We start from the raw sequence: 18696 nt of genomic DNA, 5'->3' as shown, positions 1-18696 counted from the left end.
TTTAAGATTTGGGAGATTTCACATAGAAATCCTGGTTTCTGGTGTTTCTTGAGAAGTTGAGTGTGACAGTCTTTACCTCTGTTTCCTGCTTGGAGTATTCAGCTTGGTTTTAGACAGAACCGGTGTTTCTCAGTTTTGCACAGTCCGGCCAGTCAGCTTCTCTCAATTTTAGCACCTGCTGGCCACCCGTAGGGCCTGTGCTCTTTGACTCTGTTTTACGTTACAGAATGTGGCTGTGAATCGAGCTGTTATAATCAGTCTTTTCATACTGTTTTCCTAAAAAAAAAAAAAAAAGAAAGAAACAAAAAACCAAAATCAAAACCCTTATAAGTATTAATTTTTGCATGTTTGTGGTATTTATCAACCCTAATATAAATAAATTATTCTAACAAGTGGATATATTTAGTCATTCGTCCCTACTTGAACACTTACATTTTTTTGGATGTGGTATATTTGGGCATATGTAATGCCATCTCCTTTACTTTTTAAGGTCTAATGTAAATTCTGAATGTGTTTATGTATTCTTATAATTGCTAGCTTTTTAGAAAGTTTGTTTCTTTGGAAAGAATTTGGCATTTGAAAGTTATGACATTAAACTTAAATCAAGAATTTATAGCTTAATGCTCTGATACTGGGTCTTTTTTTTCCTGATAGACTACTTTGTCAGTAATGAGTTATTTTTTGTAGAATAAAATTAAAAATAAATTATGCTTGACTGTTTAGGTGATTAGGAATTTTAGCATTTCACTTTTTTCTTTTTTTTAGTATTCTTTGTTCATATGTTTAACTATCTTACCTCTTGATATTTTCCTGATAATTTTTAATTCTTCTATTAGAATATGTTCTTATTTTGAATTTAAGGTTATACTGTGATGTTGTTATATTTCCAAACTATATAAGAGTTAGTATTCTTTGATCATAGAAGAATATCTTTGTGTAGGAGACTAGTTTCATATTTGTCTGAAGTTAAGACATCAGTGTTTAGTGCATTCTTAAGATTTTATTATTATCATTTTGGTACACTTTCTCCCTCTGCTGTCAATAAATCTACAAACCATAGTTCTAATCTGCATTACCTATCTTTAACTGAAATGTACAAACTTGAAATTTAAATCAGTTCTTATAATCCACTTCCTGTTTAAGAATAAGTTATGCAATGAGAAGTAGTTATGTATTAACATTAGCAGGACTTTGGTGGCCAGTCTACTTGGAGCTCTACGCAATCTGGCTTTAGGATCCAAATCTCTTTTGTTTTGGCTACAGTTTGGTGCCACTTGGTGGTGGTTGTCTTTTTTTGCAAATACTGATGGGGAAGATTGTGGGTTCTGTGCATGACTCAGTCTTCTAGGACAATGGCAAGGATTGTAGGAATTTTCCAGTTAGCTAGTGTCCATTTTGTTGGACTGATTCAGGGAGAAATCAGGCCTACATAATTTTGGGGACTCAGGGATCACCTTCCCTGAAACAGGTGTTTCTGACCCCTTCACCTTTCCTTTCCCGCCACAAAAGAGAGGGGAGATTCTGCAGAACATGTAAACCAAGTGCCAATTGCATTTTAGCTAAATTCCAGCCAGGTGGGTTTTTTTTAAAAAAAAAAATTCTGCTTCTTGTATAATCTTTGTCTACTCATATCTTTATCATTTCTAACATGCTACTATCATGTATACAGAATTATTTACTTCAGGGTTAAATAGTGAATCCATACCATAGACATTCAAGATTTTTTATTATTTTTTTTAAACTCTTAGAATTGTGGCTGTAGTCTACATGGTTATTTTCTAAAACTCAGACTCTGATAAATACTGATTTTTGTCTTGTTATGTATTGATATTTTTTTGTATGCAAAATATAGAATGTTTTTATTTTAAGAATTTTTTATCATTTTATACTTTTTTCATTTAAAACTTATTTTGAAGAAAGTTGTGCATTGGCGTTTAATAATGAATTTTGGTCAAACTTCTCTTTTATGATTTCAGGACAAAAATTGCCCAAGATATTGAGAGACTAATACATCAGAGTGATATCATAGATCGAGTGGTATATGACTTAGATAACCCAAAGTAAGTCTCATTTTTAAAAACTTTTATTAGTTTTATTTTTACTGTAAAATTTCAGCATTATTTTGAAAAGATAAAAAATTGTAGTTAACTTCCACCTAGTTTCTCCTCACTATATTGTGATCTTTTGGCAGGGATATAATGGTAATGGTAGATCACATTTATTTACTTTAATTAAATATACGACACACGTTTGTTTGTTTTTAGGTGGGTTTTTAATGGGTTTGAGATAAAGGTTACAAACTGATGCTGTGTTTTTAAAAAACCAAAATTACTTCCACTTAAGAGAGTGGACTTTTCACATGCTGGCTTGTCCTGCAATATTGAGCCTTTATATCCTTAGGCCAACAGATTGTCATCCCTTTAGAAGGAGCATGTGTTAATTCTCTACAGTCTCCACCACTCCCTCTTGTCTCTTACTGCTTACAGTCTGCTTCAGTCATTTAACTTACCTGCCTGATTTCTGAAGCCATTTGTTTGTGATCCTTGGTGTGTTAGTCACTTACTATTTAGGATTATCACTGATATCATTACATGTTAGGTTTTAAATATAAGTAAATAAATGAAAGTTATATATATTGAGTGTGACTATTTAGTTATCTGCTTTCTCAAATGAGAAATTCAATTATCCCTGTTTGGGTTTCTCCTCTCCCCCAACATTGTGATATTTTTGGGGAAATTTGACATTTTACTGATATTTGGAGGATATAAAATACTTTTTGAAGGCTTTGTTAGAGAGATGAGTAAAAACTGTAACAAAGCTAATGACTGAATTTGAAATAATATTCTTATAAAAGGGAAGAAACATCTACCTTATTTATTATCTTAGTTATTTTAACATTTATAATTCTTTGTCTGATAAAACAGGCAAAAGTGGTAAAAGCAGAAACTTAAGAACCCTAAGTGTGGCATACCAGTGCTATTTCTAACTGAAATGACTTTAGACAAAATCATTGAGCTTCTGGGAGCCTTAGTTTTCTGCTATTGGAATATAATTTCCCAAAGAGCAAGAATTTGTATTCAGTGAGGGAACCAAACAGATAAATAACTAAAACAGTTATCTGGTACCTAGTAGGTGCTGGATATTTACTTACTAAAATAATGAATATATAAAATGAGGATAATACTTACTCCTTTTTGATGCTAATTAAATAAGATAATAGATAATGTGGCTCTCTAAATTGAAAATAATATATTTGCCTGAGAACTGCATGGTTTAGTATAATAGAATTATTGCTATTCAGTACAGGTCATATGCTGTTGTAAAAAAGTCTGTTTTTTTCTATATGATATTATTTTGGAGATGCTATCAGTGAGGCAAAAGTTCTTATTAATATATCAGTATAAACATAGGAACAAGTCTCTAATTGTAATTACAATTTTTTTTGTCTATAAATGTTAGCCAGATTTTGTCCTTTGCTTTGTGTTTTTTATATTCTTTGGCTTAAAAATAATGAGGAATGTAAGGTAGCAATAATAATGTATTTTTAATCCATAGTGTGTTTTTATTTACTTTTTGCTCATCTATTTAAATGCAATATATTTTAATATACTTAATTAAAAAAATTTTATTTAGTTATATCATTCCAGAAGAAGGAGATATTTTGAAGTTTAACTCCAAATTTGAATCTGGGAATCTGCGTAAAGTAATTCAAATTAGAAAGTAAGTTACTTAAGATTTTCTCATTTTGTGTGTGCATAGTTATTTTCCTTATCTTCATCAGGTTTCTTTATCTTCTATTTTCAGAAATGAATATGATCTTATTCTGAACTCAGATATCAACAGCAATCATTATCATCAGTGGTTTTACTTTGAAGTCAGTGGAATGCGGCCAGGTGTTGCTTACAGGTTTAACATCATTAACTGTGAAAAGTCCAACAGTCAATTTAATTATGGTAAGGCAATTTATTTTCCCAATTGAGAGGGCATGCAGGCATCTTAACTATAGAAAAGAAGTTTAAAAAAATTACCAATATTTTTTAATGTTTCAGTGTATTCTTTTGTTTTCCCTAATTCTCAAAATTCAGATATTTATTGTGCAACATTTGAAATAGGTTATGCTTTGATTTGTTGGTGAAATAGTTACTTTTGTATAGGCAAGCCCTTTAAAATTTAGTGGGTATGGTTGATTTCATCCAAGTTGAATTCAATTAAAGGTTCATTATGCATGTTCCAGTGGCTCCATCTGATTGTGTGATTTTTCTTCTTTAGCCTGTTAATATGGCATATTACACTGGTTGATCTTTAGAATATTGAACCAGCCTTTTTTATTTGTGGAATAAACTCCACTTGGTCTTTGTGTATAATATCTAGTATTTTGTTAACAATTTTAATATTTATACTCAGGAGGGATATTGGTCTATAGTTTTTAATTTTTTCCTGCTATATCCGATTTTGATATTATGGTAATAGTGATCTCTCAAAATGAATTGAGAAATGTTCCCTCTTATTTTCTAGAAGCACTTGTGTAGAATTGATGTTAATTCTTAAATGTTTGATAGAATTCTCCAGTGAAACCATCTGAATCTGGAGATTTTCTTTTTAAGTAGTTTTTTAAACTGGAAATTTAATTTCTTCAATAGTTTTAGGGCTATTCAGATGATCTGTTTCATCTTGAGTGAATTGTGGTACTTTTTGCTTTTTAGGACTTGGTCCATTTTTTCTAAGTTGTCAAATGTATGTATGGAGTTGTTTGTAGTGTTTTTACTATCTTTTTGATGTCTGCAGGGTCTGTAGTGATACCCTCTATTTCTGTGGTCCCCCACCTCCAGGCTATAGACCAGTAATGGTCTGTGGCCTGTTAGGAAGCGAGCTATATAGCAGGAGGTGAGCGGTGGGGGAGTGAGCAAAGGTTCATCTGTATTTATAGCCGCTCCCCATCACTGCATGTCACTTCCTGTCAGATCAGCAGCAGTATTAGATTCTCTTAGGAGCGTGAACCCTGCTGTAAACTGTACAAGTGAGGGATCTAGGTTGCGTGCTCCTTATAAGAACCTAATACCCAATTATCTGAGGTGGAGCTGAAGCAGTGATGCTAGTGCTGGGGAGTGGCTGCAAATACAGATTATTATTAGAGAGGTTTGATTGCGCAGTAAATGTAATGTGCTTGAATCATCCCCAAACCATCCTGCCCCAAACGCCACCACAGGCCATGGAAAAGCTGTCTTCCATGAAACACCCTAACCCTAACCCTAATTGCTTGAATCATCCCCAAACCATCCTGCCCCAAACGCCACCACAGGCCATGGAAAAGCTGTCTTCCATGAAACCGGTCCCTGGTACCAAAAAGGTTGGGGACTGCTGCTCTATTTCATTCCTACTGATGATAATTTCTATCTTCTCTTTTTTGTCAGTCTAGCGAGAGGTTTATGCATTTTACTGACATTTTTAAAGAAGCAACATTTTGTCTCATTGGTTCTCTGTACTGTTTTTCTCATGAGACAATGAAAAAAAATCTATGGTGTTGTATTAGCAAAAATCTTAAAAATATAGTCTCATTTAAGGTTTTTGTGTTTAGTACTTTAATAAATACAAAACTAAGGGGTATTGTCATACGCTTGGTAGTCAGACATTATGTCTGTGGAAGGTAATATAATTGTATGAACTTCATATCAGCATTTTAAAATTGAAATATCAAATTTTAAGTATTTAATATGATAATGGCAAATTTTTTGTGTAAAAGAAAATTTTTTTCTGGCATACAAAAAAAACTTACCTTGAGGGTGGAGGAGAAACATTATGTATTACAAGTTATAAAATCTCAGAGGTCTCAATCATTTGTTGTAAAGATTGAAAAGCTTTTAATAACTGAGACATGAGATACTATATGATCTGTTTCATATAAATCCTCTGAGTTGCTAAAACCATGAATATAATGATGCTCTTTAAGGGGACATTTCTGAAAATTAAAACTTTCAATAGTTGAAGAAGTTGTTCCCAATCATCACATTTATGTGGGAAATAGGAAATCATATCCTTTAGAATTACTTCAGATGTATGGGATAAAAGCTTTAGTCAGTTTCATTTATTTAATGTAATAATTATAGGAAGATTAGGGAGCCTAATGTCCAGTTTGTTTTTAAACACTTTTCACAGATTTTAAAATGTTTTAAGTAATTTAATTTTTAAATATTTTATTCTTTTAAATGTGTATATTTTGACTAAAGCTTCAGTGAGTATATCGGTTTATATTAACAGTGATATGAATATTCTTGATATAGTCTATTTCACACTCTTTTTTTTTTTGAAGTCACAGAGTATCACATTCTTTATTTTTGTGATTTTAATGTATAGCTACTAATTATTGAGTATGATATTTCTTAGGAACATTTGTTGACCCTGGCTTTCATATACAGTAACTTTAAAAATTACCTTAATAAAAACTCAAAGTATTATCAAAATAAGTAAAGAAATCTAGTGATCTCCGCATTTAACTTAGTATGTATGATGCTAACACAATATTTTTAGAGGAGAACAATTTATTAGATGTAATTTTATTTGTATTTTGGGTGCTCCTTAAGAGTAGAATATAAAGGCATATTTATTCCTGATATGATAGTCAATATAATTTTCAAATAGTGCTACAAGTAGATGGCATTTTTATTAACTATATTTATTTATTTACTTAAAAATAGTACTTTTAACACTTTAAACTTCATTAAATATTTTAAAATTTTAAATTAACAGCATACATTTTGAACCAGTGCTGCTTCATTTTTAAAAAAACTTATACCTCCATGTGATAGATAAAATAATCTCTTTCTTTAGTGTCATTTGAAATTTTAAAATGAGTAAAATTCTGTAATTAAAACTAAATCAAAGCAATGGAACAGATGGCTGCTTTATTTTAAATTTCCTCTCCTCCTTCCCCCTTCTCCTTTGGATATTTTTATATATATATCACACTTTCTAAACTCAATTTGTAGAGAATTTGGAAAACGGAATGGTGTTAGGAAGAAAATAAAACCATTGACAATGCATTATCCAGAGATAATGACTTTAACATTTGTTGCTTCTTATATAGCCTTTTTTATAATGCAGTGTATGATTTCTATATATACATAATTATGTATTTATTTTATAGCCTTACATAGCCTTTTTTATAATGTAGTATGTGATTTCTACATATACGTGCTTATGTATTTATTTTTTAGAATTACAGCTCATTAACTCATGCAGTTTCATATTCTGTATTTTAGTCAAATATTGTCAGCATTTTTCTGGTCATTAAGTATTCCTCTGAAACAAAGTTTTAATGACATCCTATAGAGGTACTGTAATTTATCCAAACCTTTCTTTGTTAGACATTTAAGTTTTCAAATTATTTTCTATTTTAGATATTGCCGAGATAAACATTATTATACTAAAATATTTGTGTTATATAACTATTTATTTTATAAATTCATGGAAGTGGAATATCTATATGCCAGGTATAAATGCAATATAAAACAATAGATATTTCATATGGGAAATTCAGTGAATTGAAAACAGTTTAGAGAAAAAACTCTAGGAAAGAAGGAGAATATCCAGAAAACCATTGTTTAATATTTTGTTATCTATCCTTAAACTTATTCACATTTACATAATTTTAAAATTAAATTTTATTCTTTTACAGATTTGGGATTACAGTATAAAAACTCATGTGTAATATCACTTTTTTTTATAACAATAATTTGTAAAAAAAAAAAAAAAAATTCCATGCCATCAAATTGTATTTGGCAACATCATTAGTAATGTCTATGTAATATTCCACTGATAAATTATTCCACAATAAATTATTTAAATGGATTGATGAAGATTTAAGTCTTTTTCAACATTTCAAAATTATAAGCTGTCTTGCAGTAGATATCCTTAATTATTTGTTTTTGTGTACGTTTCTAATCATTGCTTTGCCATGAATTCCTAGAAGTAGAATTTCTCAAAGAAAATGAACATATGTTGCTGAAGACTAGGGAAAATGGGTACTATAGTGCTGGTAGAAGTATTAAATTAGTTTAGCCTTTTTGAAGTGCATTTGATAGTTATGTTTTCAGTGTTTATATTTAACATCATCCATCCAGATTTATTTTGGTATTTTCTGTGAATTGGGATTTAACTTAATCCTATTCTTAGTAGTTAAGTAGCTACAACTGAATTCATTTTCTCCAAAGAGAGTTTTAAAATGTCATTGATGAATTTATTGGGTTCTTAGTCAAACATTTCACATTTACAGTTCATTTGCAACTGTATACCTGATGCACTAGGAAAACAAGGATGGGAAACAAGGCTCAGAAGCCATTATACATCATCGCTCTGTTTTGGCTGTTACAGAAAATGGTCAGGTTAGTAAAAACAGATTAGGACCTGATTGATAAGGTATCACCATAACTTGCTTGTATTAATAATTCCTCACTTTTTGAGTTTGAGTTGCATTATTCTAACCTCTTAGTCATATTATATGTCCCTGTTGGTTTGAAATATCACAGTTCTCCCAAGCTATGGTCCTAACTGTGCACTACTAGTTTGGGGGCTGTTTGTTGCTCTACTATCAATTTGTTTTTTAATTATTTTGATTTTATAATATAGTGTAACATCTTGTAGTGTTTTTTTCAAAAACAATTAAAATTTTCTATTTTTTCTGAATAGCTTATTCTGAATATTATTCACAATAATTGTATCAATTACCAAAAATTTCCATTGCATTAAATCTATAGAATAGTTTGAGGGAGGGAAAATTTTTTATATTAAGTCTTACTACTTAGGAACATGTTGTGTTGTTTGATTTATTCAAGTTGTTTATGTCCTCACCTAAGTTTTTTAGTTTTCTTTTTGTGAGTTTCGTACATTTCTATTTGCTCTTTTTCTTAAGTTTTTAATGTATTTTTTGTTTATTATGAAGGAGTACTCGTCCTTATTTTCAAACTTGTTATTACTTATAATTAAGAAAACTATTGATTTTTATGTATGTACTTGAAAATCAACCTCCCTACTGAACTTTTTATTAGTTCTGTTTCTCAGTTGATACTTTGGTTTTTCTTGGTAGGTACCTAGAATTTTTGTTTTTCATGGTTGTATTGTATATCTGTTTTTGAATAGAACTTTGAGAATGCTTAAAATGAAAAGGAGACATTGGCATCCTTGTTTTATTTTGATTTTAGTAGGAATGTTGTTAATATTTACATTAAGCATATTAACTCCTGTTTTGAGATACATGTTCTTTCTCACAGTAAAGAATTTCTATTTTTACTAAGTTTTAAAAATCAGAATTATTTTATTTTTTGCATTTGTCAGTGAATGTAATATGACCATATAATGCTATGACCTGCTGATGTGTTGTATTATGTTAATAATATTACTAATATTAAGCCATCCTTGGATTTTAGGAATAAGTCTGCTTGGCCATGTCAATTGCTCTTTTAATATACAACTATTTTTAATTTGTTAGTATTTTGTTTAATGGTTTTACATAATTGGTCATAAGTTAGACAGTCAGTTTCCTTTTTGGAGGGCTATCTTTGTTTCCTTTCTTTACCTCCCTGAAGGTTGATTTTTTTTTTTTTTATAAGTTCTAGTTTATTTACTTGAATTTATTTTGTTTGATGATCAAAGCATTTAAGATTTAAATTTGCTCTTGATTACAACTTAATTCTATATCCCACTCAAATTTTTTCTTTTTTCTTTTTTTTTTTTTTTTGAGACAGAGTCTCCCTCTGTTGCCCGGGCTAGAGTGCCGTGGCATCAGCCTAGCTCACAGCAACCTCACACTCCTGGGCTTACGCAATCCTTCTGCCTCAGCCTCCCAAGTAGCTGGGACTACAGGCATGCGCCACCATGCCCGGCTAATTTATTTTTTTTTAGTAAAGGATGGGGTCTTGCTCTTGTTCAGACTGGTCTCGAACTCCTGACCTCAAGCGATCCTCCCGCCTCGGCCTCCCAGAGTGCTAGGATTACAGGCCACCGCGCCTAGCCTCTAAAATTTTAATATTAATATCTCCTTGTTATTTTCTATATAGCTTCTAATCGTATGTAGTACTGGTATCCTTTAGATTAGAATTATTTAGGAAAGAGTTTGTTATATTTTTAGTTGGTTGAATTATTTTTCTTAAAACTTTTCTCATTACTTTCAAATTTTAATCCATTTGGTTCATAAATCCGTGGGAGTTATGATTTGCAGTAGTTTTTTATGCCTTAATATAGGGTCAGTTTTTGTTTTTGTGGACACTTGGAAAATGCGTATTCTTTGTAGGCAACATAATGTAATAATATACATTGTTTTAGTGAAGAGGAAAAACCAACTGTTTTTCTTTCAACTACTCACCCTTCCAACACTTCCGTGCCCAAATGTGTGAGAATTTTCTCCACACATTCCAGTTCTCCTACTCTCCAGACACCAACTGGGTGTCTTACAATTCTTTTGTGACACTACCTACCTGGAGTTAGTGCAGACCTCATGGGTTAACGCAGTCTCCCAAGTCTTCCCCTCAGTTCAGATGCAAGCCAAGAGTAAGTGGGTCTCCAGGTTACCACATTACTGTCCTACTTGCCTACAAATCAGGGGTTCCCATGACCCTTTCTCAGGTTTGATAATTTGCTGTGACAGCTCACAGAACTCAGGGAAACATTAACTTAACAATTGCCAGTTTATCATAAAGAATATGATTAAGGATTAAGATGAACAGCCAGGTAAAGGGGTCCATAGGGCGAGGTCCAGAAGGGGCCCGAATACAAGAGCTTTCTTCCCCATGCAGTTGGGACATACCACCCTTCTGGCATGAGGATGCCTTCACCAACTCAGAAGCTCTCTGAGCCCCAGGCTTTAAAGGTTTTTATGGAGGTTTCATCACATACATATGATTGATTATTAACTCAATATCCAGCTCCTTTCCCTTCCTTTAAGGATGACTGATGGCTGAGGCTGCAAGTTCCAAGCTTCTAATCATGACTTAGTCTTTCTGGTGGCCAGCCCCTATCTCGGAGCCCACCGAGAGTCACCTCATTAGAATAGCAGGTGTTTATATCACAGGGAATTCCAAGAGATTTAGGCTTTCTTTGTCAGGAACCAGGGTCAAAGACCAAATATCGTAACACAAGATGCTCCTAGCCACCTCTGTTGCTTAGGAAATGACAAGCGTTTTAGGAAATGGCGTCAAAGACCAAGTATCAGGACAAAAAATGCTCTTAGCATCCCTGTCAGGAGAGTAGAAGGGTTTTAGGAACTCTGTGTCAGGGACTGGATTTTGTTGTTTGACCCTTTGTCTTTTTATAGATGATTTTAACCTATTTAAAACTATTCTTATAATTGATGTGTTTTTTATGCTTTCCATTTTTGTGCTTCCTTATTGTTCTCTTTATTTGTTATTCTTTAAGGGACTTCAAGGAACTTGGGTCAGAGGGTAGACACACATATATCTTATTATTTTACATTTAGTGTTATAAATTTATTTGGTTTTCTGTATCCTTGTTTGTTTTTTACCTTCTTTATCCTTCTAAGACTCAAAAAAAACCCTCAACATTCTTTTAATTCTATTGTGTTTCTGTCAAGCCCTCCTTTTAAAAAAAATATTTTTTCCTATTATAATGCAGTGTTATTTGGCACATAGAGGTTTGTTACTTTTCTGTGCTCTTTTCGCATATACCCTTCCCATGTTCCTTTTGCAGTAATCACATTTATCCCATTCAGTATATTTTGCCCTGAATTCTGTTTTTATATTGCCTTGGTTTGAATTTGTTTAATGTTATCTTTGCCTATTTTTTTTTCATACATAGAGATTGGATTTTGTTGTTCAACCCTTTGTTTTTTAATAGATGATTTTACCCTATTTAAAATTCTTCTTATAATTGATATGTTTAGTTTTTTTATGCTTCTTTATTATTCTCTTTGTTAGTCTTTAAGGAACTTCAAGGTGTAGTGCGATACTTCTTTTAGCTGTGGGATCCAAAATATAAAATGCAAAAATGCCCACAAGAAATAGATCATGACACATATTCTGCATTGGATTTTTCTCAGTCTTGTTCCATCGGCCTTAAATTTAGTAGAGATTCCTTTCAGATTCTGAAAAGAAATTGTCTATTGTGAGTTTTCTTTTATTTACATATATTTGTAAGTATTTAACTAGGAAGTTAGTAGAAGCTATAAAGGAGCTGTTTAGGTAGATATGATTTTTTATGAAACTATCATTTAAATGTTAGATTAATACAACAGAAAGTGAATCTTGGTTTAACATCAATAGAATTAGAAGAAGAATGGGACCATTTGATAAATGGGACCAACCATTCTATTTTGATAAACTAGAATTTTACACTGTAAGCAATTATGACTAGCAACATAGTTAATATTGTGGTCCTCAGTTCCATTTTAAATTCATTTCAGCGATGGTGCTGATGACCAAAGAAAATATTTACAGGGGAAACTTCAAATACTTCAGCTGGAAGTATTTTTTTAATGAATTGTCATACTCAATTGAAATGAGGAAGTATAGTATTAATCAGGAGAGTAGCTTATTGTCTGTAATTTTTTTTTTTTTTTTGATTGGGGCTTGCTGGTTAGGAGAGTATTTAAGTGTTAGGTTCTAGAAAATGTGCGCAATAGAGGTTCCTGGGCACAAGCGATCCTCCTGGCTCAGCCTCCCAAGTGCTGGGACTACAAATGCACACCACCATGCTAATTTTTTTATTTCTTGTAGAGATAGGGTCTCGTTATTTTGCCCAGTTTGGTCTTGAACTCCTGGCCTTGAGATCCTCTTTCCTCAGCCTCCCAAGTGCTGGGATTACAGGTGTGGGCCACTGTACCCGGCCTTTCCTTTTCATTTCTTTAGGTGATATTATTGAATACTTAATTTTCTCTTGAATGAATGATCTTAAAGTTAAGCAATTTTAAAATATTTATATTTCTTACAGTGTTCTTAATTGTAAAGAGAATACTGCCTTTGGAATGCTGAATTTGAGAATTTATGTCGCTAAATAGTGCTATATCTGTTTTGATCCATCTCTCCCTTTCATCCCCCCCCATTACTTAAAAGAAATTTGCTCAAATTACCACTAGATGGCAGTCTTGCATTTTAGTGACTTGGAGTTTTAGTAGCAAAATTCTCTTTATTCTCTCCTGGTCTCCATCTCTCATAGATATGTGAGGATTTTTAAATACCTTCTTACATAAATCGAACATATTTGGAACGAGGCAACAAAGTAGAATTTTGGACTCTAGTCTGTAGCATTTCCACTCCCCATTCCATACCTCAAAGCTGAGCTGAGCTATTCCTTGACTCTGGGGAAGTCTTCCCTGACTCCCTAGACTAGATTAGTCCCCCTGACAAATGTTCCCTGTAATTTTTTTCCTTTTGGGGTGCTCTTTACAGTTTTGTGTCATTTATGTGTGTGGCTGATTAATCCTTTTCCTGTTACCCCTAACCCCCTAACTTATAAATTCCTTGAGAGACAAAGAACAGTGTTCTTTTGTTGACATCTTCAACATTTATAGCATGGCATTTAGTAATGTTCAGTAAATATTTGTTAAATGTATAAAATTATGTTAAGAAGACCCCAGCTCAATTTATAATCATCAACTTTTTCTAAGTGTTTTATTTTGAAATAGTTTCAAATTTCAAGAAAAGTTATATGCTTTATCCACATGTTGAGCATCTTTGGGTATATTTTCTACAAACAATGGCATTTTTCTTTATAACTACAGTACAACCATCCAAATCAGGAAATTGTCATGAAGCCTGTCTAATCCTACCCCCCATCCCCCAATTTACATTTCACTTTTTTTCCTCAGTTAAAAGGGTTCAGCTCAAAACCACATGTTGTCAGGCCTCTTTCAACTATTTTAGTCAGGAACTAGTTTTACAGTCTTTGACATACACAACCTTCACACTTGAAAATTACAGTCCTATTAATTTGTAGAATGGTTCTCAATTTGGAGTTGTCTCATATTCCTTATCAGATTTAAGGTGGACATCTTTGGCAGGAATATCGCTGAAGTGATGTGTTCTGGTGGCATATTCCTGATGATAATTTGATCACTTGGTTAAGTGGGTACGTGCCACGCTTTTCCATTGTAAAATTACCCTTTTTCTCTCTGTAATTAGTAAGTATTTTACATTGAGGTACTTTGAGACTATATAAATATCTTGTACTTCCTTAGGTGTGTATTGATGTCAGTATAGACTTGGTTTCCTGTTTTTTACTCAGTGGGTTATAATTTGTTGCTATCATTATTTATTTCTGATGCTAAAATTTCCCAACATTTGGTCATTAGGATCTCTTTCACATTGGTGTGTGCTTTTGACATGTCCTTAGTATTCCTTATGGGTGTTCTTGTTTTTTTGGCATGACAAGATACATAAGGCTCATTTTGCCTTTCTCTGCCCCAGCCTGGAATGAGCCATTTCTTCAAAGCACATTGGTTTGCTTTAGGGGAGAATAGTATTTAACAACCAAGACCTTTTCCAGACCTATGCAACCAATAGTAAGCCATTACTATTGAGTTATTACTGCTTCTGAGCCATCTGAATGGGCAGAGTTAGGGAATATATGTTTGTACACATATAATATTAGTACAGAAATTTACATTTGTAGTAGTTTCTGTGTGTACATGTTTATTTGTGTGTATATGTAATCACATACCTGGACACACCCCTGCATGAGGTTCCGTTGATACTTCAATTTTAAGCTAATAATATAAAATTTATTCTAGTTTTTTTTTTTCCATACTTACAACTTTCTTCTCCAAACATGGAAAATTTTGGGTTCCATTATCCTTAATATATTTACTCGTCTGGTCAATTCCAGTTTCTGTAACAATCTCCCTGTTGCCCCTTTGGGTATATGCCCTCCTCATCCCATGCAGGCTCTGATACCCCAGATCAGCTTTGCTCACGCCCCCCCCCCCCACTTGGGTGCTCTCCCTTTTTGTTTCTTCATTTTGTTTTTAATTTCTAGCTTTATTACATTGTGATCAGAGAGTTTTGTTTGTAATATTTCTATTTTGTGAAACTTACTGTTGTTTTCCTGGTGACCTAATATGTGATTGATTTTTGTGAATGTTTCATGTGCTCTTGAGAAGAAGGTGTATTCTCTATCTGTATCAGGATGAGGTATTTGACATTTATACGTAAGAATTGCTTTATTAATTATGTTATTTACTTCTATATATATATTGTTTTTTTTGTATAATTGATCTGTCTTGTACTGAGAGTGGTGTGTTGAAGTCTACTATCAACAGGGTGTTTCTGTTGACCTCCTGCAGTTTCTGCTTTGTATGGGAGTTAATCTTATTTTGTGCATAGATATTAAGTATTATTATATTTTCCTTGTCAATTGCAATTTTTGTCGTTGGAAAATTCCTCCTTGGTCTCATTTAATATTTTTTGGCCCAAACTCTACTTTGATCTAAGGATTTGAAACCATACTTTATTATTTCCATTTGCCTCCTATATCTTTGCCCATTTCTCTACTTATAGATGGTTTGAAGTTTGTTATATTGTGTCTTGTAGTAATGGTGAAGGCCTGGGTCATGTATGGTTTTTATGCTATTTGTTGAATTTATTTGTTGGTTAGGATGTGTGAAAAGATTGAAATTCAGGTGGCTGCCATTATCCTCTAGTTCAAGAATCTGATTTTTCTATTTTTAATGTAATAGTAACCATATTAGAAGCATGTATTTTTTCTTTGTAGAGTCACTGAGTCCAAATAACCTATTCAGTTTTTTAGAAGTGCCTTTAGGTTTGTTTGAGATCCATTTAAAACTTTTCTTGTCCCCCTCGTCTGTTAAATGAGGGTGTTAACTTCAACTCCAAAATTTTGAATCTGTGATTCATAGTACATTGATGATTAGGGCTAAAACACCTCATCTTTCTTTGTATTTGCACCTAATATTGACCATGTCCTCAGTAAAAGCTTGGCCTTTACTTGGCTATTACTAGAAGCCAATGCCATTGGATGTTACTGTGTCAATTTAATATTTCAATTGTCTATATTCAAGTGATAAGATTGACAGTTTTTGGCATATTTGTTTTATGCACATGAAGATTAATCCTTTGGTTAATGAATAAATTACTCAAATATAGCCTTTCTATATCAGGTTGAGTAGATTGTCGTTTTATTATAGTCAGAATTTCCAAATATAGCTCCCTTCACTGTGACCAGAATTTAATACTATAATTTTTAAAATACTATAAGAATATATTATCTTTTATAAAATTAGAACACTTAAAATAAATCTGAAGTGCCCTTTGACATCAGCTTGAACCTTGTCCTACCTTAATGTAGTTAACTATTAATATTTTAATGAGTTTTGTGTGAGTGGAGGAGGTTGAAACTTCAGATTGAAATGGCTCACTGAGTCCGAGGAAGGAAAAAGGAACACAGACATCTTTTATGTGTACCAGTGAGATTTTTGAGTTTCAAGTATAAAGAGAAAATATTAACATGCTTTCACTTTAAGAGAATGGTAACTTAAAGGAAATAATGATAATAATAATAACAGTAGCTAACATTCACTGAATATCTACCAAGTGCCATGCCTTGTTCTAAGTGCTAACACATATGATACTCTTAATCCATGCAACAAACAACCCAGGAAGGTTGTTACCCTCATTTTACAGAAGAGAAAATGGGGGCAGATTATTAACCATTCTTGTCCCCCATTTTCTCTTCTGGAAGGTAGTAAACAGCCAAATGCCTTTTGCAAAGTCTGTCATTTGTTTGTCAGTGCCAACAAACTACACCTTCGTGTATATAAGAATTCAGAAAATATGCTGTCTGAACTCTCTCTGAAGAAAGTCAGTAAGTAAAAAGATCTCAAGATAGAAGACTTGGAATTTGTAAAATGTGTTAACTAAAAACATTCTAAATGGAGTAATATTGGAAAATTGAAAGTTAATTTGTCTTGGTTGCATGGCTTAGTTATTTAATTTGATGTAGTGTTAGAAAAAAATAAGTTAATTATATGACTATAAGGATGGGAAGTAGAATTGAAAAGCGTGATAGGAAACTTCCAAATTAAGGAAGAAGAAAAGGAAATGTGGAGAAACACAGCCAAATCAATAAAAATGAGAGCGAAGTAAAGAGGAAGAAAAAAGAATTTAATAAGTAGCAGAAAATAAGATTAAAGGAATAAAATAAAATGTGTGTCTGTCATCACTAACTGTGAATGAGCTGAAATTCCCTCAAAAGTCAGATCTTGGAAGTCACACAGTTTAGTGGGGGGTGTGTGTGTGTTTACGCATTAGTGATAAAAAAAGGTTGAAAATGAATGATTGGGCAAAGATAAACTAGGAAAATGCAAACATAGCAAAAGTAGTAATATTAAGGTCAGACAAAGAAAAATTCAAGGTCATAAACAGGAACTAGGTAAAAGATAAAATATTATGTATTTACAAGTTGAAATCCTTGAAGATACTGTAAACCTTTATACAGCACAACGACCATAACCACATGACACCCACATGAGCAGAGCTAAATCTCTAGGAAATGGAACTTGATAAGAAGACAGTTATGGGAATTTAAAATACCACTTTCAAAATTTGACGTATCAAAAAGACAAAAAATAAGCAAGGATATAGAGAATTTGAATAATATAGTCAACAAGCACGATTTGTGGATTCATTAGGATCCCATTTTTGAGAACATATTTAAGGATGTTCTCCAGCTGAGAGTGAAATTTAAGAAAGAGGGAGATGTGAGATGTAAGAAGTGGTGGAACTAATCTGGGAGTCCAGTAAAAAGAAATAGCTGGATGAAAGCTGAAGTTTCCTAGAAAGCTATTCATCAAAATTGGAATTGGAAGTTAGTGGAATCCTGAAATTATGCTTTAAAAAAAGTGGAATGGATTTTAAGAAATTATGTAATATAATATGATTAATAAACTGAAAACTGTTAGGGACATGGAGGGAAAAGGCCCATGAAGGATAAAACAGCAATGGAAAAACTCTGCAAAAATGTAACACTACAAATGTGAAACAAAGTAAAATGTCATGTGAGTTGGAGTATTTGATGTATGTGAAAGAATTCATTTGAACTAGACCCTGGAAACATTTTCTTTTGGGGAGCGTACGCTTTGGCTTTGTTGTGAACTATAATATATTTACAGGATCTTAATGTAATTAAGTACTATTGTTTTTCAACTTTTTCAGTTTGCTTATGGAAGAAGTATTAAGTTCCCTTCTTTATGTTCATGAAATGTTTAAAACTTTATTATATATTTTTTACAGAGAACTCTTGCGGATGATTTTAAGAAACATTCTACAGATTTCATTGTGATCCAAAACACGAGTAGAAATCAAAAGTTGAATTAAAAATGGGTACTTGGGCCGGGCGCGGTGGCTCACGCCTGTAATCCTAGCACTCTGGGAGGCTGAGGCGGGTGGATCGCTCAAGGTCAGGAATTCGAGACCACCCTGAGCAAGAGCGAGACCCCGTCTCTACTAAAAACAGAAAGAAATTAATTGGACAACTAAAATATATAGAAAAAATTAGCCGGGCTTGGTGGCTCATGCCTGTAGTCCCAGGTACTTGGGAGGCTGAGGCAGAAGGATTGCTTGAGCCCAGGAGTTTGAGGTTGCTGTGAGCTAGGCTGATGCCACGGCACTCACTCTAGCCTGGGCAACAAAGCGAGACTCTGTCTCAAAAAAAAAAAAAAAATGGGTACTTGGAAATTAT

At 32.7% G+C, this 18696-nt stretch overlaps 1 protein-coding gene across 1 annotated transcript in view; it reads left to right on the top strand.

The window, feature by feature from the left end:
• The window catches only part of AGTPBP1 (ATP/GTP binding protein 1), a 175637-nt gene that overhangs the window by 115977 nt on the left and 40964 nt on the right, over nt 1-18696 (top strand). The window contains 3 exon segments of the mRNA XM_012640014.1: nt 1977-2060; nt 3634-3720; nt 3805-3953. Coding sequence (XP_012495468.1) covers nt 1977-2060; nt 3634-3720; nt 3805-3953 — 320 coding nt within the window.

This window comes from Propithecus coquereli, unplaced genomic scaffold (genome assembly GCF_000956105.1).
Source record: "Propithecus coquereli isolate 6110/MARCELLA unplaced genomic scaffold, Pcoq_1.0 Scaffold147, whole genome shotgun sequence".
In the NCBI taxonomy this organism is placed as follows: domain Eukaryota; kingdom Metazoa; phylum Chordata; class Mammalia; order Primates; family Indriidae; genus Propithecus; species Propithecus coquereli.
This window is presented reverse-complemented; position numbering and strand designations above follow the sequence as displayed.